The sequence below is a fragment of the Ricinus communis genome, chromosome 8 (genome assembly GCF_019578655.1).
Source record: "Ricinus communis isolate WT05 ecotype wild-type chromosome 8, ASM1957865v1, whole genome shotgun sequence".
Classification (NCBI taxonomy): Eukaryota; Viridiplantae; Streptophyta; class Magnoliopsida; order Malpighiales; family Euphorbiaceae; genus Ricinus; species Ricinus communis.
In genome coordinates, this window is record NC_063263.1 from 4422350 (window position 1) to 4446644 (window position 24295).

Here is a 24295-nt window from a genome sequence, read left to right on the forward strand (position 1 = left end):
ATCCTGAGTGAAAGAGCAGTTTGTGCAGTTTAAGCTCAAGGGTTCACTTCATGATTTCATTTTAGAGATTTAAGATGCCAAATGCAGTGTCCCAGTACACTCAAAATGTTATAATGTAGAAGAACATATTCAATTTTTTAAGACTCTTTTCCTCTTAAGAATGTTCCTTTGGGCTAAACAAAAATATCACGGGAGACCATTCCAGGGTAGTTTTCTGTATTTTTTTCTTAAAAAAAGGAAAAATGATTTTTGTTTAAGAGGGCTTTGATCCCGACTGGGGTTCAGACTGGAGCTCTGTCCTGGAAATGACTTCAAGAACACTGAGTTTTTTTATGTGTAAATCTTTCATTGCTTAGAACCAAATGCTGTTCTCCAACTCTAAAACAATAAAGATAATAACAATAATCTATGTGGTTTCCCCACATTCTGTTGGCTAATTTTTACTATAAATAAATGCTTCCTGAAAAGTAGTACATCATGAATTGAGCAAATATTGGACCTAATTATTAGTTAAAGATAGGAAGTAAAGAAAAGAAAAAAAGAAAACTTAAAATGCATGGTAAAATTATGTTAGATGTCTAGAAAAACATGATTGGAGATTGCTGTAATTAAGTTGTGGGTCAGGACATCAATTTCAGGATTCAAAAGTCCTAGGGTTCATAGCTAAACTTGTAATGAAGATGTTTAAACAGTTAGTCTATTAGGTCAATGCATGTTTATTTGCATGTACTCTGGGTATCCCACAAATCTTTGTTGAACAGAGTAGAGTTATGAAAATGCAACAGTAGCAGGTTTCATATTGTATTAATTATGCCATTACAAGTCAAATGATTGTTCATTTAGTTAAAAAGAAAAAAAGAAAAGAACCAAGGTTTTATTTTTTGGAGTACAACACCTGCCTATAGTGAAAGAGGTGGTGGTGTCAACTCAATTGGATAATCCTAGTCAAGAAAAGCTGTATGTATTTGGCTTTATGTTTTGTTATATTTTTCCTTGGAATAATCATGCTTTAGTTTCCTTATTGTCACCTATATGGCTCTATCTATAATGATTCTTGGTTTGATGGGTATTTTTCTTTTTTGGCTGCCTTATTCATTTGGCACCTTCAAGTATATGATTATTGCTCCATGTGTTATATATATGTATATGATAAGTATTGCCTATAAAATCCATTATGATCTAGGACTCATGTGATGGGTTATTGCCAATGAAATCAACCAATAATGGTCATCAAGTTTCACTAATTTGTGACATTAATGAATATTGTGACATCCTTGATTAGATTGTGAATGCACAAAATCTGTTCGTATGCATTATAATTCTTGCAAATTAAAGGGTCTAAGCTGTTAATTATTGAGCTCAACAAATCCAGTTGACATAGCCTAGAGATGCCAACTTCAAACTAGAGACCAAGAGTCAACTGCCAAACACAAGTTATGGCTGAAACCTAATCTAGGAATTATGATACATGATATGCTTGCAAAAGGATATTGAACAAGTTAAATTGCAGCAATAGTATTGAGCTTCCACAAGGTTCTTTTTTTCCCCATCTTTTATTTTTCTTTTCCTAAAGTTATATAATTTTTTTGATCAAATGCTTATGAATCGCATATAATTGAAACTCTTTTGTTTTTTAAATAATTGAAACTCTTTCTAATTAAACTATATCCTCATCTAAACATATAGTCCTAACTTAATACAAAAATAAATAAAAAAATCAATACTTGATAAATCCAAATCGATATCTTAGATAATAAATTCTTTTCTAAATTATTCTAGACCTACTAACTATGTATAGTACTATCCACGGAGCGGTGAAAAGACAGGATCTATTAATAGAAATAATATCTATTAATTCTAACTCTGGTATGCTGACATTGTATATTTGATCCAGTTTTTTTTTTCTTTTTGGAACCTGATTGATCTCAGATTAATGAATATTCCAACAAAATTAATTGAGCTTCACATAATTGATGTCAGAGCTGTAAAAATTTGGAACTAATTGAAAAATAATAATTGAATATCCCAAATCCACACTTCCTGCCTAAATTAGGTTTACATGGACTACCATTCATATGGAATTAATTATAGCATCCAACTAATCCCAATGCCCAAATCTTCTTCCCAAGGAAACTTGTTTCAGAGAAAGTGAAAAGGCAAAGACATACTTTGACATTTTATTTTAACTTTCCATGTTAAAGAAGAGAGAATCAAATTAAAGGTCCTTTTTGTAGTCCAATTAGCACACATAAGACATAAAATTATTGTTACATATTAGAAGTTGAACTTACATTAGTGCAAAAAGGGAAGGAAAGTAACAAGATAAAAGCACATCTGGTTCGAATTATTATATTTAGAAAAAAGGGTGGGGTAAGATGCTAATACATAATTAATTTTAGCTTATTAAGTAATTAAATGCTAATCACATTATTTAGCTCTGTCTGTTATGACATCAAATCCCATCTCAGTTGGGTCAGTTGCTTGTAGTTCATAGTGGATGCCATCCAGCACTCTCCTCAATCCAGCTTTAGAGGTCGCATATAGCATTTTTGCTCTAATTCTTGATGCTGTTGGAGACCTGAAAATTAATGTGTATATCCAAATCAAATTCCATAATGTTGGACCAATATAATTAAACACCAATAATCACCATATGCTATTTATTTATGGATTTAAGGGGATAAAGAAAACAGTATGTACTATTGTACTTGATAATGAATCATTATATACTAATTACTATGCTTTGTAAATGTCCAACAATTTTAAACATGTGAAAGTGAAAGCCAAGAATCATTGACACCATACCTAATTAAGGATGTACCTAAAGAAGAATGTATGTGGAATACACTTGGATCATATAGAGACAATGAATCAAATATTATTAGCAAAATTATTATTTAAAACTAGTTAAGTAAGGTGGCCCATATTGACTTATCAGAATAATTGCCCCTAGTATTGTCCCTAGCATCTCTGCTCTCACCACATTCTTAATGCACCATTAATTGCTTGCTTAATTTGGCATCCATAGAAAAATGTTAATTAAGCTTATCATATACAATTATTTGTATGGAAGACTATGATTAACTATTTATTCATTTTAAAGTTAAATTACTCTTTTTTTTTATCATCTAGTAATGGCTTAAGTGGGTTCTAGTACAGAATCAAATTATATAAAGATAAAATATTCTTAACATAATTTAGATCATTATATGATCTCTATTATAGCAAGGCCAAAGACATATTTAATTAAGTAGAGAAAAGGAAAGAGGACAGACCAAGCAATGAAGAAGATCTTGCTTTTGCGGCAATTATCAACAGTGACAAAGTCGAAGTCGAAAACAGCATATCGGCAATCATCATCAGGCAAGGATTTAGCAAGCTCGTCGTATCCCTCACCGGGGCCGCCGACCTTATCGACGGTGACCAACCTCGACTTCTCGTCGATCTTGAACACTATGAATCTGTGAACCTTCTTCCACTTCATCTCCATGAACGAGTTCTTGCATTCATCAGTCACCCACATGCCAGTAGTTGCCTGTATGACGATCAAGAACACAAGAAAAAGAAAATCACAAAAGACTATGTTATATTGGTAGAGAAACTAAAATGGGTTATTAATAAAAAATTATCACTAATTAATTAAGAATTAAGAGAAAGGTGTTTATGTAAAGGGAAGTATACCATCTTGAAAGCCATCGCCATTGTTGTTGAGGTTGAAAGGTTTGTTATCGTCTGACTGGCAGAAACAAATAGGAAAGGTGGTATGAGTTCAGTGGAGTGGCACTTGGTCTTTATATAAAAGTGTTGGTACTAATTTGCCATTAGAGTATGTTTTATATTACAACTTTATCCCTAACGCTAGATCTGTTTTTCTTTGATTTATTTCTTAAGAAAAATACAAAAATTATTGAATAATTATATATTTATTGATAAATTATTAATATATATTTATTAATTTTAAATAATTAAATATATATAATGTAAAAATATATAATATTTATATATATATTTTATTTTTTTATTTAATGTTGCAAATACACATTATGTTAGATAAGAATTGATTAAAAAAAAATAATAATCATACTCATACTAAAATGATATTTAACTAGTGTACTTAATATTGGCCAATAATAAACAAGTTAACTTCACAATTTACATTAACAGATCGATTTTCATTTAATTTAATTAATTCATTGCATAAAGTAATTAATTGTTTTTTAATCTCAATTAGAATATACATTTGAGAGTAAGTCAATGTTTTATCAAGTATACTAAGTGTTTTGCTTGTCCTACTGCATATGTTACACAAAGGGTCTATAGGTATAGTTTTATGAGTTATGCCCATGCGCTTCCTCTAATCATAATAGTTAAGATTGGATGCTTATCCAAGAGAAAATTAAAATCCTTGAACAATGGTTTTGGGTCCACTTCAATGATGTTAGAGATTCCATTACTCTTCTTTCCCTTTCTATTCTTTTGGTTTAGTGTTAGTGGCTGGTGCAATTGTAAAAGCTTCTTATAAAAGGACACAAAATCCTTTCTTTTTTTCTTTTTCCATCTTTGTTTAGTCATTTATTTAAATTTTTAAAAATTAGAGATTACATACTAATTTATCCAAACTAGATAACAGCGATACCTATCCGTTTATACCGGAACAAAGGGTTAATTTATTTGTTCAATTTATCTCTAAGGGTTAAATATAATTTAATTTAAATCTCTTACCAAATAGTTCTTTGAACTTGTATCCAGGAGTTAAACACACTTAATTTAAATATTTGTAAAAAGTAAAATAATATTAAATTCTTAAAGTCAAATATACCTAATATTTTCAATTTATATAATTCAATTAAAACTTAAAAATATAATATTATTTTATTTTAAAAAAATTTAAATTGAGTGTATTTAACTATTGGACACATATTCAGGGGTAATTTGTTTAAAAAACTTAAATTGGATGTATTTAATTTTTAAAAATAAACTTAAGAGGTTATTATTAAAAAAATTTAAATTGGATGTATTCGACTCTTAAATATAAGTTCGGAAGGCAAATGCACTCTTTATCGGCTCATATTAACTATAAACACGATCTCATCTAGTACACAATCTCATCTAATGCTAAGAATAAAATCTTAACTTAATATCTATTTCTAAAAGCAAAAGTTAATGTAATTAAATGGAATTATAACTACTTTTTTTTAAAGTCATTTTTTGGTTCTGCATTGTCCTTATACATGTAAAAATTTAAATGTTATATTTGGTACTATAATGTAAGTAGAAAACAAGGGACTTAAAAAAATTGTGGACCTCAGTTTTCCAAATATCAAATTTTCATTTTGGTAAGTTGGTAAAATTTTTCTGAATTCTCTTCACTGATTTATTGCCTAAATGTTCCTACACAACTCAGGAAACCTGCCCTAATTATACTGAGTCAAGTTGATAAATCGTTCAGGATTATCTTACAACTGTGACTACAAATATGATGCAGCCTATATTTTAGGGTTAATTCTTTGTGACAGCTCTGACATCTACCATAAGTTCTTATATTACAAAGATATAAAAATCAAAAACAGGTATGGAAGGGTTGAATTATCACATGCAATTATCCGTAACTACTGAAGCAAACATTTCCTTTATTGTGAAAAAATTAAGAGGCAGCTTAATCAACTGCTGGTCTCATGTGCATTTATAATTAGTATAAGTTAGCAATATTTTGTTTAAGAAAACCTGATTTAAAAAGCCATGTGGCATATAATTTACTTATAATTTATTTGATAAAGTTTAAGCTTTTGTGATGTAATTTTATTGACCACAACCATTAAATTCCATTTATGAAACAAAATTGAATAGTTTCCATGTTCATAAAATCTATAAGGAACAAAAAGAAATGAAAAATGTGAAGAAAAAAAGACAGTGTAGTAATAGATAGGCTTTATTTTGTGGAAATAACTTGCTTTTGGAAAATAATTTTTCAGAAAAATTATTTAAATTTTGTTGTGCATGAGGAAAATTATGAGAACATTATTTTCTGGTTTGATATATTATAAAAAATATTATAGAAAAAATATAAAAAATACCCATTTTTTTATTTATCAATTTATGGTTTTACTTATTTTTACTATATTAAAATACTAAAAATACGATTTTAACTTTTTTTCAATTTTTTTGGTTTTGGTTGAATTTTTTTTTATTTTTTCAGTTATTTTTGGTTAAAAGAAAATTGAAAAGCAATTGAAAAATAATAAAAAATAATTGAAAAACAACCCAAAAACAATCATATTGTAAATTTGAACAGTATGTAAGAAAAAAATTTAAACAGTAAAAATTATATTTTTTGTTAATTTTAATATATCTTTTAAAAGTTTCTTATATTACATTAAAATATATAAAACTATAAAAATACTTTTAGTTTATAAGTAAATATAATGTCTGTTATCAGTAGTTATTGACTATAAGTGGTAGCTAGCGGTGATTGTCGGTAGTTGATATATTAATTAATATATTTTTAGTTAATTAATTTTTAGAGAAATTTCTTATGTTTTCATAATCTTTAAAATTGAAGTCATTTTTCTCTAAAAATGATTTAATTTTATTTATCAAAAAACTATACTAATCTCATAAACACGCACAAAAAGAAAAAAAAAAAAAGGTGTAAGAAGAGTGTTTTCTTTAAAGGTATTTTGCCGCAAATACATGAAGCCTAAAATAAAATAATCAAGAAGGCTATCATGAGTGGTAGTTATATTTGGCGGTTTTAGTTTTATTATTTTAGATTTGACTCTTATGAGTTATAATCAACACTCAAGTAGTACCCTTAGACTTTTGATTTAAACCAAAAGAAAGGAAAAAAAAAAAAAAGAATAAAAAAGAAGATGAAAAATAAAAACCAGAAAGATACAAAGAAACGAGGTGACTGTTCATCAAGTTGATGAATTAGAAGAGTTTATCAAGACAGTAATAAGGAAATGAAACATACAACAAGAAGATGGTTTGTGAAAGATTAAAAAGGGTGGTCCCATCTCAAGATCGCAGTCCCACATCCCCCATTTCTCTATCTATCTCTCTTTGTGTGTTCAAGTTCAACTATATATCAACCTTTGCGTAAAAGCAAAGCAGTAAGAAAAGAATACTGTCAAAAGCCCAGATTAAACATATAGGGATCATCATACAGCAATTTCTCGGTGTAAATGAAACATTGCACGTAATGGCAATTGCCCCCATTAATCTGTTCAGGTTCTTTTCATACCCTATTGCTATTATAATAATTAAAAGGGTTTTCTTTTGGGTATGTAACTCCAAGATTTCATATCCCGAAGCTTGAGTTTTTCCACAAAATTGTCTAACGAATGTATGGTAAATATTCCCAGCATCGCAACAGATCATCCCTTAAAAAAATACACAATGTTGCGCGTTGTTTATCCAATATTATAGTTTTGTTGGAAATAATGGAGAGGGAGTACAAACACTAAAGTCCATCAAAACCGCAACCCAGTGAAAGAAATGGACGTCTAACAGGAAACATGTCCCACGTTGTTGGTGGCCCTCTCTTCTTATGCAAATTGGAACACTAATTTCACACCCACCACGTATTTGATCTTACCTCAATCTCTACTAATATTTTATTTGTAGAATTAAATAGCCACATCTTGATATAAGAAGTATATATTAGTTATTAATATATATATATTTTGCAACGAACAATAATTTCTCTAAAGATCTTCAAAGAGTAGCTGTAAATTGTAATTTCACAAAAAAACATGTTCAATTTATTGGCCATATTAAATTACAAATAAACTTTATTAGTATTTTTAAATAAATCTGATTGTTCGAAAATTAAATTTTATCTCGAAAATATTAGATTCCTTCTCAAAAAGAAATAGAGAAAAAAAGAGAGTTGGAGTCAAGCCGAATGACCCTCTAGTTCAAAAATATTGTGCGGCAAAACTGGTTTTTAGAGAGAGCAAAGAGAGGCTAGGACTTTTCTTTTCTCGAAAACAAGTGTCTAGCTATAAGTAAAAGAGAAAAAAGGGAAAAAAAGAAGGGTGGTCCATGAAATATGATTTACATGGCTCAGCCCCACGAATTCCTTCATTTAGTTCATGGCTTCTTCTTAGTGGAACTACTCAATTTGGTGGTGGTGGTTGATCCATATAAAGTGGTTAGGAAATATGTATGTATGTATATCTAGGTTGCATGATTTTAAGCCACTATTGAATAACATGATGGCCCAGATTAGTAAACTAGCCTAGTCATTTTGGAGTCACAACCCAGAACTGTTGCTCTAATAGTCTTCCAGCTCTAGAAGAGAAAATGGAATTATCAAGTGATTTCTGGATTTTAGGACCTGGAATCTTGCAATTATATGGAATAATAATTTCTCTTCATCAAGTTAAATCAGCAAGTTTTAGTTTGGAAGTCATTTGAGAAAGCATAGACCAAGTGTCTTCTGTTTGTCTCATTTGTCTCTGGTTGGGAGGGAAGCATCATCAGCTGGGTTTCACATGGACAGCATCACAGCCCAACTAACACATGAAAGGCCATATGTTGGCCCATATCCTTAATGCCATTTTGTCCTATAGACATCTTTTCACTACCGAATCATTGCCTTAAAACAATCATATACTGAACCACAGAATTACAGCCGTGAATGTTATTAGTAGTATGAATGTTGGGGTAGTATTATTTTCAGAACTGAGAAGCACAGAGTCCCATCTCATTTTCAGTGAGGCAACTTCCAAATTCCCATTGCATGATATGTTATGTTAGCAAGCATAAGTTGGCAACAATCTGAATAATCCCACTCAAGTTCACGTGAAAAATACTAGAATCTGGAAGGCAAAATAAAACCAGTATTGTTCTACATTGTTCTAGGATCATATTCTCAAGATGAATAATAGAAGCCTTGCTCGATGCAGTACGGCTAAGGCAACATAAAAGTCATCGCAGCTTTTCTATAGAAGCCTTTGCCATTAAGATTCTGAAGCAGTGCCAAAAACTTCACTTGTCATCATTTGGAGGCTTGTCTTCATTCTTCTTTTCTTTGGACTGGTGGTAATATATGAGAAAGAGAGTAAATTGGCCATCTTTTAGAAAGAAAAAAAACAAACAAACACGAGCATAACCCAATCAACGGTGCAGTTTATACTGTAGTTCATGGTAATACCTCAGATTGGCCTTGTATAGATGCAAGCAGATCTTTCACTGAAGGATCATTAGGGTCAACTCCTGGAAGCTGTTGAAGGAGTGAAAGATGTTAGGGCACCAAAAACATGAAAATGATCCACAATGGAACGCACTAGCATAAATTCAATAATACATACTGATGCAAGGACAGACGACACAAATGATTGATCTTCCAGCACCTTGCTCATATCTGTTTGACTTGATAAATCTTTTGAATTGTCTTGCATGGACATTTGAAGAGCTGCATGAAATGTATGCAGGTAGTTAAAGAATGATGGCTCATTAATTACATAAAACCAGGATAAGATTGATCCATCTGCCCAAGTTTGGCAATAACCTATGCCAGGCTTATACAGTGGTAATTATCAATTTCATATGACTTGGGCCAGGATACAGTGAGCGTCACTAGAAAATCCAGCAAGAAAAAATTATGACCAAGCACAAGAGCTCAAGAAGAAAGAACATTTTCCTCCCTCAAGAAAGCCAGAACAAATACATAAAAAATGGTCAATTTATTAGTGCATCCAAACTCCATTGCAGGCCTAGGAGGTGTCGATATCCTGATTTAACCCTCCCTACAATAAGACCTCAGCACTTGAGCATTGGTGGCTCTATCTAATGATCTCCAAGTCCAACAGGGTACTGACAACTACGGGTACATGGGGAGCCTTGCCGAGAAATCCTATGACCATTTACCCTACAATAAGACCTCAGCACTTGAGCATTGGTGGCTCTATCTAATGATCTCCAAGTCCAACAGGGTACTGACAACTACGGGTACATGGGGAGCCTTGCCGAGAAATCCTATGACCATTTAAGCCATCTTGCAGACATCAGCAAAGATTGTGTACACTCCATGGCTTTAACCTTAAGCAAGTTGGAGCATGAGAGGAGAATTATACCACATCAGCTCCCAGTTCGGGTGGTTCAGAACTAACATTCCCTACTTGAATAATCAGAGGGAGGCATTAAGAAAATTTATGTCACTAAATGCAAACATTCAGAAAATGCAATACGCTATATATATTCATGAAATGTCAAAATAAATTCAGAAAAGTTTAGCAAAATGTTTGCATAGTGAATTGCATGGCAATACTAAAATACAGACATCACAGTGGATTTCCTCTAAAAGCAGATCTCAAAAATGAGCTCTGAGTTTCAAATAAAAAGTTCAAGAAGCACTTTATACATAGAGGTTCTTGGTACATAAAACTTTGACGACATAATGGCAACAAGAACTTAATGTACTTCAAGATATTGAATATGAATAAAAGGAAGAAAGTTACCAATAGCTAATTCCTGGTCCTCATGACTTGCTTCTGTCATATCAACATCACGCACAGAGGGATTAGATCCAGGAGTTTGCATTGACAGTGCAATAGCCTGCTGCAACAATGCGTTCACTTCATCCTATTACAACAAAGAAATTTCAAACGATAAAATATATGCACCCAAAATAACAAAGAAAGTCCCAGGCAATGTCAACATATAAGTTAGGACAATACAAACCATCGGAGCAGTACTGTTTCCAGTTTCTTTGGCAGCCCTATCATTAGCATTGTCAACCATAGTTGCATCCTGTGAAGTGGATGATGGTTCATCTACCTTTCCTTGTGTAGAAGATTCCTCAGCTGCCCTCTTGGCAGCCGCTTCTTGCCTTGCCCTCTCCTCTTCCATAGAAACTCTAAGAGCAAGAGCAAGCTCAGGATCTAGATTAGGATCTACACCAAAATCGAATTCACCGCCACCTGCTGCTGCTGCTGCAGCTGCAGCAGCAAAGCCACTTCCTCCTCCATCCCCATTGAATACAGGTGTGCTGCCAAGAAAAAAGAAAACAGAATTACAATCACTCAATAAATGTAATAAATAAGGTAAAATACTGTGATAAATCACTAAAATTTTCTAACCAGAAATTACATACAATTTCATCATTACACAAGCATATCTGTCCATATCCAATTCACATACTTATCCCTAAAACATATACTATAAGCAGCTCTTCAATTATCTTCGAAATACTCCAGCTCCTTAAAATTAACTCCACACTGACAAAAAAATCTCTACAATATTTAAAAATACACTTGTTGATCACCCTATTTAATTCATCTTCTGTAGGAATTCTTATGAGAAAAGTCTAATCAAGAAAGAAATCCTGTACATTATCATTAACAACTGATGATAAACTCGCATATTTATAACCAGCCCTGAACTAAAAGAAACAAAGGTAAAGATATCACACCTGATGAGTACATCAGATATGGCATTTGGACCTGGAGGTATGTGAACTATATGGCTGCTATCATTGTTGTTGACAGCAGAAACGAGGGCCTCCAACTTCTCCGGCTTTTCATCTTCTTCTTCACCAAAATTAACAATATCGAGAGATACATTATTCTTTTTCAATTTCTTACCTATCATCTCCAGCATCTTTTTGTCATATTTGACAGGACTGAAAGCATGCAGCAAGCAAGAAAAACTTAGAGGTGCGCACACGCAACAAGAAAGGAAAAAGGCATAAACTAACAGAGAAACTACCTTCCGGCAAACACAATTATTCTTTGCTGCTGATTTTTATTTTGGCGATGCTTAAGGGCTAGTTGAGCGACCTGGATTGCATTTGCCATGTTTATCTCACCCCCCATCTCAACATCTATACAGTATTTTCAACAGATAAATGGTGAGAGCATTAGAGAGAGAGAGAGAGAGAGAGAGAGAGAGAGAGAGAGAGAGAGAGTTGCAACAAGTAGGGGAAAGTAAATGAGAGAATTCTTGTTAACTTGTCCCAAGTAGTAAAGAACATGCAGAACTGGGAGAAAAAGAGGAGGGAGGGTGGTGGGCTAGGGGCTGGCACTATAATATTTTTACCTTATTATACTGAGTGTCAGACCAGACTACAAATCTCAAATTGAAAAAAGCACAAGAAATTTGGTGTCAGACCAGACTACAAATCTCAAATTGAAAAAAGCACAAGAAATTTGGTGCACCATCTAATTTTAGGAGGAGAGTGTCCAATAGCCAAAGCACAAACAACGAATACATCAGATTATCCATCTCACCGAATTCAACAAAAAAACTGGCATCAATTTCTTGTTAGAGTTAGAAATAAATTTTGGCTGTTTCATGTTTCCTTTTAGTGTTAACACTTACATACTTCTGATTTTCTCCAGCACAAGCATCCTTTTATAGCAATCAATCGAATTATGAATCTTTAAAAACAGCTACCAAAATAAAACTCTTAAACCTTGGTCTAGTGCAGAAATAAGTAGCAGAATTAAACCTAAAAGTTCATGCAAAATGCGAGTTCCCAGAATAGTTAAATGCAGGTAGCCAGAAATTATAAGATAGTGAATCCCAATGCTCTTAGAAATTCAAAACTGACAACATATAATCCAAACTTAGAAATTAATATTAATCACAGTAACATTATATAAAAAAGAGTGGGTTATTCCCAATAAACATACCGTGCATACAAGCCAATATTTTGCCAAGATCAGTAGTAGGAGTGGTCAAAATACGCACTCCCTTACCGGCCATAGTCAAAATCCCTACTGTGTTCTCTGGATTCGACTGCCAATTTTTTTTAAAAGGTTAATCAATAAAATAAATAAAAACCCTAACTGAAATTGAAAATTGATTAAAGAAAAGGAAAATTGAAATTACTTGAGTTTTGGCGCCGGAGATGAGATTAACAGCATCGGCTTGTGATTGGAAACGAGAAGGTACGTAATCGCCGTTTCGCATCCATTCCGAGTTATCGATGCATATCATTGTCGCCTGTTCATAACATTCAATTTAATTTATTTATTTTCTAAACAGGACAATGGAAAAGATTAAAACAAAGAAATGAATTAGATTAATTAGCTGCAAAGTTAAACAGGTCCAGACCTCGAGAACCATTGTTGTTGTTGTTGCTGAAGTGAGTAAGGAAGGAAGGAAGCTGCTTTCTGGTTCTATGTCAAAATCTTGAGTATTTTGTTGCTTGTTCAGTAAGGTTGGAAATATAAAGAGAAAATAGAAAGAGTTACTAATAAATTTATATAAGTAAATAAATATTTGCTTTTTATTTTTTCAAAATTTCAATATTTTTATCTTTGAATTTACAATTGGTTTGAATAAAATAAGATTCAATTTGGCCCCCAAAATTTCTGGCCAAGCTCAATTCGGCTCCTTTTCATTTTTTTGGACTAATTTAATTTAATTTTTTGGTTCAAATATTAAATGCTTAGTGGTATGGTGCGATCCTATTTATTTTTAACAATTTTAAATATTTTAATAAGATTTGTGTACAGTTTATATCTTTAACATGGATAATCTTAATTAAAAACAGTAAAATACCAGTCTTAAATATTTACATAAACTGCAGTCCTTTTAGAGCATCTTTAAATGACTATTTATTATAAGAGAATTATGTAATAGAATAAGACTCTAATACATTCTTTTTTTTAAATATAAAGTAAATAATGTATTTGGCTCTCTACATTTGAACAATCAAATTTCACTCCTTATTGTAATTAATACACTGTAAGTTCCTATATATTTTATAATTGATATCTACTATTTTTAGTTTTGTTTCTTTAAAAATAGTTTTACTTTTCTCTTTAAAAAAAAAGAAAAAGTCAAAACATTTAATGCTTGTTGGATAAAATAAAATAAAAATAAAAATAAAAATAAAAATAAAGAGATCATTAGACTAAAAAAAAATGTATACTTTTTATATTTAAATATAAGTAAAGATGTTTTTTAAAATAAAAAGCACCATCAGGATGCTCTTAACTTTAAGAATTAAAGCTACATTGTTTTAGTATACCCGAAAAGCAACAGTTAGCATTGTCTTTCCAAAATTCTTGTAATGTTTTTAGAGAGAAATTTGAGAGATGGAATTGAGAAGTTTTTGGCGATATTTTTAGGCGTAAGAGAATGCTAATGGCTCGGATTGGGGGAATCTGCATGCATTGGATTCTCATAACTCTCAAAAGCTTTATAAGTTTGAGGTGGTACTAAAGAGGGAGTTAGAGACTGTGTTACAATAAGATGAGCTTCTCTGGTCTCAACGTGCTCTTAAGGAATGGATTCATTATGGAGATCTTGATACGTCCTTTTTTCGTAAGAAAGATATTCAATGTTACAAGAAGAAAATGATTCATGTTTTGCAAGTTGAAGGCGGACATTGGTCTCCCGATACTTTGAAGAATCATGCTATGCAATTTTATGCCAACTTATATTTGGTTGAGGACCTACACCTTTCTAGCTTCTCATATAAGGGTCTATTTCCTTTTTTAAAAGAGAGACTTTGGATATGCTTTGGAGTACAGTAACAAATGATAAAATCAAGCAGTATCTCTTTAATATGAAGCCCCTTAAAGCTCCAAGAAAGGATGGGTTGCATGTTGTTTACTTCCAGAGTTAGTGGGATGTTATGGGTGATTGCTTTGTCAGTTTGTAAAGTAGGTCTTTGGTGCTGGTATTTTCCCTGTTGAGCTTAATGGTACTCTTTTTACCCTAGTTTCTAAAGTTGAAAAGCCTGAATTTATAACTCAGTTTAGGCCTATATCTCTATGTAATATGGCCTATAAGGTGGTTACTCAGGTTATTGCTAATTAGTTCAAGCGCATCATGCCTTATATTATTTGTCCTTTGCAAACTAGTTTATTCTAGGGAGGCTTATTTCTGAGAACATTGTTGTGGCCCAAGAAATAATTCATTACATGCATTCCAAGAAGGGTAAAGTATGCCTTTTTGTAATCAAGATTAACTTAGAAAAAGCTTATGATAAACTTCGATATAAGTTTATTCATGATACTTTACTGGATATAAGTATTCCTGACTACCTCCTTAAAGTTATGATGTCATGTATTTCTTCAACTAAAATGAATGTGTTGTGGAATGAAGAAATTATTAGTGAATTTACTCATTGGCAAGGGGTCAGGCAAGGTGACCCCTTATCTCCTTACTTGTTTGTTAGTTGCATCGAGCACGTAGCACATAACATTGATCATATGGTTAGTAAGGTATAATGGAAGAAGCCTATTAAGTTGATTAAAGATGGTCCGAGCATCTCCCACCTATTCTTTATTAATGATCTATTCTTATTTGGGGAAGCTTCAATTCGTTATGTGTAGATTATGAAAGGAGTGCTTAAAGAGTTTTATGCTTGTTCGGGCTAGAGAGTTACTCTGCCCATTCTAAATAAAATATCTAAAGTTTTCTTCTCTTGCAATGGCCCTTTTAATGATGCTAGAATGTTGGTTAATGAGCTAAATGTTGGCATCACCAATAATCTTGACCTCTAGTTTGGTATACCATTGCCTTGTTGCTATGTTTATAAGTTTACTTATAGCCATATTTTGGACAAGATAAGGAAGAGGCTCTCAGGTTGGAATGCTTCTAGCTTATTAATGGCTGGGCAAACTACTTTGGTGCAATCTGTTTTAACAGTGATGATGTTCTATGCCATGTAAACTACATTACTTCTGAAATTACTGTATTATAATATTGAGTAGTTGTGTAGGTAATTCTTTGGGAGAGTATGAGGGGTTCGAAGAAAATCAATTTGAAAAAATAGGATAGCATTTGTCAACCCAAGTATAGAGGTGGAATAGGAATCCGAGACTTGCATTGATTTAATGAAGCCTTAGTGGCCAAGCTAGCATGGAGTTTGATGGTGGAGAAGGACAAGTTTTGGGTTAGAGTCCTTCGTGCCAAATATAAAATCAGTATTGACATTCCCTTGGGTCCTGTGGTTTTTAGGGGTGGTTTAAGCACTAGAAAGCAATTTACAAAGTTTGAAATTTTATTTAGAATGGGCAGAGTTGGACTATGAATGATGAAAATGCCATCTCTCTCTAGCATGATAACTGTGTAAAGGATTTACCACCTTTGGCTATAATGGCTACAAAACTGGTTCCATCTTCTATTCTTGATTAGAGCGTGAAAGATGTAGGAGATGATAATAATCAATGGAAATGGGAGGCGTTTAATGGTGTCTTACCCTCTCATGTGTTGCTGAGAATAACTGTGATTTGTCCTACCAATCCCCTCTTAGGGCCAAATTATGTAGCGTGGGCCTATTCTAGAACATGGTGCTTTTCTGCAATATCAACTTATGACAATCTCAGAGAGGGTTCGTGGAGTGTTCTTTCCAAGTTGTGGGGGTGATTTAGAAATGGCAAGAGCCTAAACATGTTAGATTTTTCATTTAGCGGGTGTACAAAGAGAAGCTCTTGACAAACAAGTTACACTGCACGAGGCATTTATCTCAAGATAGATTGTGTTCTTTGTATGGTGATGGTAGTAAGGACGTGTTGCATGTCTTACATGATTGTGCCCTTATAAAGCATTACTGGATGAGGTGGTCCTACTTGCATTCGACCAAGTTTCTTTCCCTTCCCCCCCCCCCCCCCCCCCCCCCCCCCCCCCCTCCCAAAGCATTAGTTAGTAACCACCTTAACCAAGCCTTTGGAATTCAAGTAGGATTGCCATTGGGATTGTTTCTTTAGAGTTGCTATTTGGTGTCTTTGGAGTAGGAGGATAACCTTATCTCGTCTGCAGAACGTGTTTAACCTAGAGTTATAGATATTAGCTCGGCTATGAGATTCCAATCCTCTTTTTATGCTTCTATTCATTTTAAGGTCAAAAATCTTTCTTAGAGCCGCCCTTATATGGAATGGTTAAAATTCAACTCAAATGGTGTGTTGAAGAAGGATAGAAAAGTTACTATTAGTGGATAATCTGAGACTCCCAATATCAATAGGTTAGGGGTTTTACTTTTGATATTAATCGTTGTTCTATCACTAGAGCTAAATTATGGGGAGTTCTTTAAGATCTCATTCTAGCTTGGAAAACATGATCCAAGGCTAACAACATGGTGTTAAAACTAATGATCCTATTCTGAGAGAAATAAAAAATATGTTGATTAAAGAGTGAGATATTATCCTTCACCATGCTTATCGCGATTGTAATTTTGCGGCTGATTGGTTAGCTTCCTTTGCCTTTTCATTGGATCTAGGGTGTCATAAGTTGCTTCTTCCTCCTCGAGGTCTTAGCTTCCGGCTTAACTATGATTTGTGTGGTGTATCTCATATGCAGTTAGTTGCGGTGTAGTGCTTTGAATTATCCTTCTTTTGTATAAAAAAAAATATGAAATCAAAATAACAAAGTAAACATATAAGTTCATTTCCTTTAGATTTTCTAATATCATATGTCCAAAAAGGATGACCTATTCGGAATATTATTATCATTTAGTTTTTATAGGCATATATGGGTTGTTAGCTTGTTTGCCAGTTTAATGTTTCTAGGTTGTTTAGTCCATTAGTAACATATATGGTTTAAGAGCTTAAAACATATTTATATACTTAATTATTTGGGTTATTTATAAAAATTTATTTTTTAAAGGTTTTTATGAAATTTTTACTTTCAAACTAATTGAGTTTGTAAAAAATACTTTTCTCCTTTAAAACACTAATAATTTTTTTTAAAAAAAGAAAACACCAATATTTTTTTTAAAAAGGACATAATGACATGATATAACCATCATTAAAAAGTAAAGAACACAAAAAAAATAATTTTTTTGTATTTTTTCTTTTACTCTTTTTTCTTTACTATTTTTTTTAATTTTAAAATTTGTAGCCTATATTATCAATGTAATTACATATTTTTCAATTAAGCTATAATTTAGTGAACTGAAAGATGCACTTGATATCTTGAAACTTTAAAATTATCACGGTGACATCCTTTAACCACTATTTATCTTAGAATGCTTTCTATAACTCTCTTGTTTATTATATTAAAATTTTAACATATATCTTTCTAAATTAAAATAATAAATTATGAAACAATGGTGACACGTATTTTTAAGATCTTGAAAACCATGATAGCTTTTGCAGTAACTAATAATTTCTTTTTTCTTTATTATCATTTAATTATTTATTATATTTTAATTTATAAATTATTTTACACTCATTTGCCTTTATAATTTAAATTAAATAAGAATTATATTTATCATAAATTTTTATAATATTTTTTATTTTTCTAAAAATATAATATAGTTGATAACTGACTAGAATATAAGCCGACCATAAGAGAATAAGCTGAGTATGACAAAATAGGCCGACCATAAAAGAATAGGTTTTAGAACGACCAGACAAGAGTAGGTTGAACATGAAAAAGTAGGTTGACCATGAAAGAATAGATCAACCATGAGAGAATGGACCGTCCATAAAAGAATAGGCCGACCAGATAAGAGTATGTCGAACATGCAAGAGTAGGCCAACCATGAAGAGTAGGCCGACCATGAAAGAATCGACTGAGCATGAAAGAATAGGCCGAGCATTGCATGCCGAGTTATCACAACCAAGAAATACGGGGTTGATTAAGTCCAAATTCAAGTACAATAAGATGTCTTGAAAATCAAGTCGTAGTCAGACTCTAGTTAGAAATCTGATCCGACCTAAGATTTTGTTGCATGACCAAGAAGACTAATTCTATTAGGATTGAGAGACTTTATATTTATAAAGTCCTACTCATGGTAGGACTATGAGACCTTTAGTCTCTACATAAAGGATTATGACACAACATATCAGGTACATTCATTATTCTATAATTACTACATATTTTACAAGTTGAAACTATTGTTGACTTAGCCATCGAAGTGAGTGGCCAGACAACCTCGTCTGGCGTTTTCTAACCATTGTTTCAGGTGCATCGAAGCTTGGATTAGACTTGAAGACCTTGCTGATAGCTTACATTTCTTGATCAAGTTATCAATAATGTATTTTGAAGTAATAAATATCTTAAAATAAAAAATTAATATAAGATTAATATTTTGGTATATATTTTATTACTTTTCTACTTGACAACTTTTTTCAATTAATTATAAAAGTAACTATATTATTTTATAATTTCTCTATAGTCACTGTTTTATTTTTTGATGCTAATAACATGAAAATAGTTGCGGTGATTTTAATATTTCTTTTTCATTTTTAAATTTTTTTGTAACAACAAAATAAATATAAAAAAAAAACCATCATGCAATGATAAAACAAGATAAATCTTAATACTAAAAATAATTTTTCAACAAAAAAAAACTAATTTCTAATATTTTGGATGTTTTTCAACATGTAAATAACAGTTTAAGAAATTGAAAAATATTTTTTTCAATAAAAAAATTAATTTCTCTATTTTGGATAATTTTCAATAGGTAAATAACAGTTTAAGAAAAGAAATTAAAAACACTTATGAAAAACCAACCAAATATCACTATGAACATATTCTTATAAAACAAAGGTATATACTTCCTTCATTATATTGTGATCATAAAATATGATGCTTATTAATATATTGATCATATAACTCATCAAAGAAATGACCATCACTGCCATTAAAGCATAAAATGATTAAGAGTATTTTCATTGATGTCATATAAAAATCGGAAATCACTATTTAAAAAATTATAATATAAATAAAACTCTTTGAGGTTGCTTTATAAAATCTATTTTTTAAAATTCTAAAATTATTTAAAAAACAAATAAATTAAAGTTTAAAAAATAGATTTAATAGAAACACTTTGTAAAAATAGTAGATTAAGTTAAAATTTATAAATCTATTTTTTGAATATCCAAATAATAATCTCAAATAATATTATAGCATATTCACCATTTTCTATGTTAATTTCATGATACACTTGGATAGTTGTAAATTAAAAACATATATTACACTTTTTACTTACTTATAGTATGATGTTTACTATTTTTCATATACAATAATTCAATGCTCTTAATTATTACAACATCCTCATATTTAATAAATTATTCATCTCAATTTATATGAAGAAAGGGCATAAAATAAGCTTAGATAGCCATTTCTGCTTCTTTTTTTTTATCTTTTTTATGTATGAGAGGGAAATGGAGGCAAGCATTGGCGTCAAGGAAAAAAGGAAAGGAACAACTAGTACAGAAACCAAAGTATCTTAATAAAAAGAGTATAAAATGTAAAAGAAAAAAATTAAATTGTAAAGATAAAAAAAGTAGAGGTAAAAATATAATAATTTCAAAAAAAATACTATGTGTAGTTTTCTCTAATTATTTATGTTAATGTGCTTGGCTTTTCAGCCATACTAATACCAATTTATTTTCTTTATAGTGCCAAAGAAATTTCACTTGAAGCTGGAAATTCAGAAGACACCAAATAATGTCATAGTCCATAACATCTTTAACTTGTAAGATTGCTTGAAAATGTAGCTCTTCATCGGATAAGCTTCAAGATTGTAAAAGGCATCACCGAAAAGGTGGCATGATAACTAGTAAAGTTGCTTGAAAATATAGCTTCAAAATTGTGCGATGCATCAATTGATGGTATGGGCACACTACGATAGTCAACTAGGAATTTCATACAAAGAATAAATGACAGACCAACAGCAACAACACATGAGTATATGATAGGTCAAGGACTCTGATTGGACACCGGGACTTCTAGGAACTATATAAAGTTGATCTATGATTTCTGTTAAGGGATTTGGTGTCCCAACTTGTTAAAAAACGAAAATTGAATGTTTCAACTTTTATTTATAATAATTAAGTGTTGCAACCTCTTAAAAAATGATAAATTTGTGCTTTTATCAGGTCTTTCCCAAGTCTCCCTAAAATTGGTGCACATGTGGATGAAAGACTTAGAATTGTTTAACACACTAGAAAGAGAAATGGATTTTTTGATGACATGGAATTATCCCAAAGTTAGGTTAAATTGAGGTAAGAATTACCTATATGTAAATCTAAATTCTCTCATTTTCCTTCATCTCTCTTTCTTTCATCTCTATTTTCCTCTTCTCTAATCTCGGTCTCTTTGACTCTGAAAAAAGGTAAAGGTTATGGAGGGTGATAGGACTCTTTGCTTGTGCCAAAGACATTACATGGTGAGAACCTCATGGACTAACAGAAATCCAGAAAGAAGATAAATATGTTGTGAGCTTGGTTCACGAAATAGGGGATGTAGTTATTTTAGATGGATTGGTCCTGAGATATGTGAAAGAGGAAGACATATCATACCTAGTTTGCTGAGAAGGATGAGAAATATTAAAGCTGAAAGAGATATGAGCTAGAGAAAGGATAAATGGTTATGGATATATGGGCAATTTTTTCAATTTTAGTTCTCATTTTCAAATGATAGTAATTGGGTCTTAGGATTATGAATCTCATTGGAGTTGGCTAGTGAGCTATAATTGTTCTTTTATCTTAGTTAGGTTGAATGTTACAAAATCTGGATGGTCTAATCTTCATTTATTTTTTGGTAATGGAAGTTGTAATTGATGTTTTATGATTCTAAAATAATGGATATGTAATTTTTATACATTTGAGTGGTATATTATTAGCTAATGGTGTTAATTTATTGAAAATAGTAATGTGTATTTCTTGTGTTTGATAAAAGGACTAAATGACAACTTTTGTTGAAGTGTGCTTAAACTTGTTCATAAGTGTACTTAAACCTATGCATAAGTGTGCTTAAATCTGTGCTTATAACACATATGTCTCACAAACCCAAAGTACCAACAAAGCTGAATAAACAAGAAAATATATTTCAATAAACCTTGTCTTTACAAACATAACCATTATCCATAAAAGAAGTTGTATAAATACCCAATACATATTACTAGCATCATAGGAACAAAATTAGCAAATTGCAAAGCCCAAAAGTAACTAAATCAGCTCATAAAAAACTACTATTGGATTGGTTAATATCCATAATCAAATGTTGCTAAAGATCAATTAACAATGAACAATTGACTTGATTTCATTGAGGTCTAGTAGAAATAGATTCTTGTGTCAAAATAGGAGGTGTTGGGTCAGCAAAACCATTTTCTCCTCACTTTGCTTTATTCTTGTTCTTGGCATTATCAGATTGTGAAATAGTGCTCTTTCTCTTAGATTTAGCTGATGATCCTAGAGTGATATGCTTTCCTTTTCCTTTAAGAGATTGATTCTTATTCTTTCTATGTTTTTTAGACTGAAATATGAAAAGGTTAATTAGAAGCTAAAACATTGAAATGATGATATAAATTTTAAAGGCTGCAAAAGAAGGGTGATACTTCTAACTGATTTGCGGTGATGAGCTATTTGCCCCACTTCTTTAATATTGTCTTCCTCTCTGTCATGAATGAGGGTTCAAGTTTGTTCCTAATTCTTTTTTTTTTCCCTCCTTGTAAATTACCCTCTGAGAACTTGTTTTAGGCTGTAAATAATATCAAATAGAGAAACTAACATCACTAAATTTAACATCATTCAAATAACATACTTCATTTCACATCATACAGTAAATACACATACATTAATGACAACATTTTCTGAGGCTGGGTCTATAAATACACCATAACCTCTGATAGGTTGCATTCCTAATTCAGGTATATACTGGTTATTCTTTCTCTTTGAAGTAAAAACAACACCAGAAAACCTATCTGAATTTTCATCACATATAGTATTTTCATTCCTTGATTCATTATGAGATTGAAGATTTTTCTTGACTGTGAGCTCCTGAATTCTGGCATTTTAAGTTCCTCCTTGTTGTGGGATAGATTTTTTTCTCATTGCATCTTCTTAGTTTCGAACCCTTCTTTCTAACTTTAACCTGAATTAGATCATTATATATTAGTAAAACACAATAAACTAAATTAGTATTAATACCCAAAAAAAATAGTGAAGTGGTTCTTACTGAAAGCTTGGGAGGTCTGGATGAATTTCTCACTGAAGGCTGTTGATTTTCCATTCGAGGGTGTTGTTGACCATCATTTTGTTGATGCTCAACTCCACTTTGCTATTGTCTCATGTTCTTAAAAAACAAAACATGATTTTTTATTGTGAATCTTTTAAAAACAGACACTACAAGTCATAATCCTCCTTCTCCTTGATAGTTTATAACCACTAGAAGCCTCTCCAGGTCCCTTTCTCCTATTCTTAGCAGGACTACCTAGCATCTTTTTGAAAGGAGGTGGCTGAGGAGGGTTATTACCAGTTTTTGCCCAAAACTTAGAGCTATTCATTAGTTTCATCATGTAGGAATATGCTTCTAATTATTTTTCTTTTCGTACCAATTATCAACATATTGCTCAGAATTCTTATCCAAATGGAGGATTGCACATATGGCTTGAGGACACAGAATTCCTGTTAATTTCCATTTCCTACAAGGACAAGTTCTATTCTCCAAGTCAACTACATAAGTGTACCCTTTGTATCCTACCTCAAATCCACAGTCCCCATTCCAAATAACCTGACATTCTCCACTTTCTAACAAACTATCATGTAACTTCTTTCTAATATTATACCCAAAATCACCTACCCACTTATTAGCCAAATCTCTATTTGTATGCAGCCTTATCATCATTAATTTCCTAATGTCTTCTAACATATAAATGACATTCTTAGTCCTAGCTTTAATTATTTTACAATTGAAGGCCTCAATCAGGTTATTATCTACAATATTAAATTTTACCTATGTACTGAAGTATGCTATGCACTAGTGTCTAGGATGGGTGTAGAGTATAGCCTCAAAGCCTTTAGGGGACAGTTTCTTCAGCTCATCCATATTATGCTCAAAATTCGGCATGTTTGTGGCTTTGGCACATATCCAGAATAGTTTTTGCAGATCCTGGCTTCTTCCATGATTTTTCCTCCAATTAGCATATAAGTGCCTCGCGCAACACCTATGTTCAACTTTTGGAAGAATATTTGCTACTAAATCTAAAAGACCATGCATCAAGCATATATATAAATCAATAAATAGAATCATATAAGCACATATGTAAATTGAAATGCTTTCCACTACCTTCTACTGGTCAGTTATAATTGTCCACCCTTCACCGCCTTTAAGATTCAAATCAGTTTTAGCAATCCCATAAACCATTCCCAAGTTACCCTCCTTTCTGAATCAACCAAAGCCTAAGCCACTGGGAATATCTGGTTGTTCCCATCTCTTTCAATAGCTGTCAATAACTCACCCTTGGTTGCTCCTTTCAAAAAGCATCCGTCTAAACCAAGCACCTTTTTGCATCCACTAAGCAACCCCTTCTTTAAGCATTCAAAGGATATATAAAGTCTGTCAAAAATTGGGAGCTCCTTTGGAATGGGTCTCAACG

The 24295-nt window shown here is 31.8% G+C and overlaps 2 protein-coding genes across 3 annotated transcripts; both read right to left on the minus strand.

Moving 5' to 3' along the window:
• Positions 1 to 2239: 2239 nt before the first annotated feature.
• On the minus strand, positions 2240 to 3785 carry LOC125370801 (actin-depolymerizing factor 5). The gene is made up of 3 exons (XM_048377584.1): positions 3682 to 3785; positions 3276 to 3535; positions 2240 to 2578 (listed from the first exon to the last, which is right to left on the minus strand). The coding sequence occupies exons 1-3, from the start codon at positions 3700 to 3702 to the stop codon at positions 2428 to 2430; spliced, it is 432 nt and encodes a 143-aa protein (XP_048233541.1). The 5' UTR covers positions 3703 to 3785; the 3' UTR covers positions 2240 to 2427.
• Positions 3786 to 8720: 4935 nt separating this feature from the next.
• Positions 8721 to 13254, minus strand: LOC8284777 (26S proteasome non-ATPase regulatory subunit 4 homolog). Of its 2 annotated transcripts, XM_002533812.3 has the most exons (10): positions 13066 to 13254; positions 12841 to 12954; positions 12642 to 12747; positions 11716 to 11830; positions 11420 to 11629; positions 10690 to 10996; positions 10467 to 10590; positions 9318 to 9421; positions 9161 to 9229; positions 8721 to 9042 (listed from the first exon to the last, which is right to left on the minus strand). In XM_002533812.3, exons 1-10 carry the CDS (start codon positions 13075 to 13077, stop codon positions 8995 to 8997), a joined length of 1209 nt encoding a protein of 402 aa, XP_002533858.1. In that variant the 5' UTR covers positions 13078 to 13254; the 3' UTR covers positions 8721 to 8994. The 2 variants fall into 2 exon arrangements, 1 of the variants encoding a protein (XP_002533858.1); XR_007217091.1 differs by lacking the exons at positions 8721 to 9042; positions 9161 to 9229; positions 9318 to 9421 and adding exons at positions 9496 to 9767; positions 9890 to 10123.
• Between the last annotated feature and the right edge of the window lie 11041 nt (positions 13255 to 24295).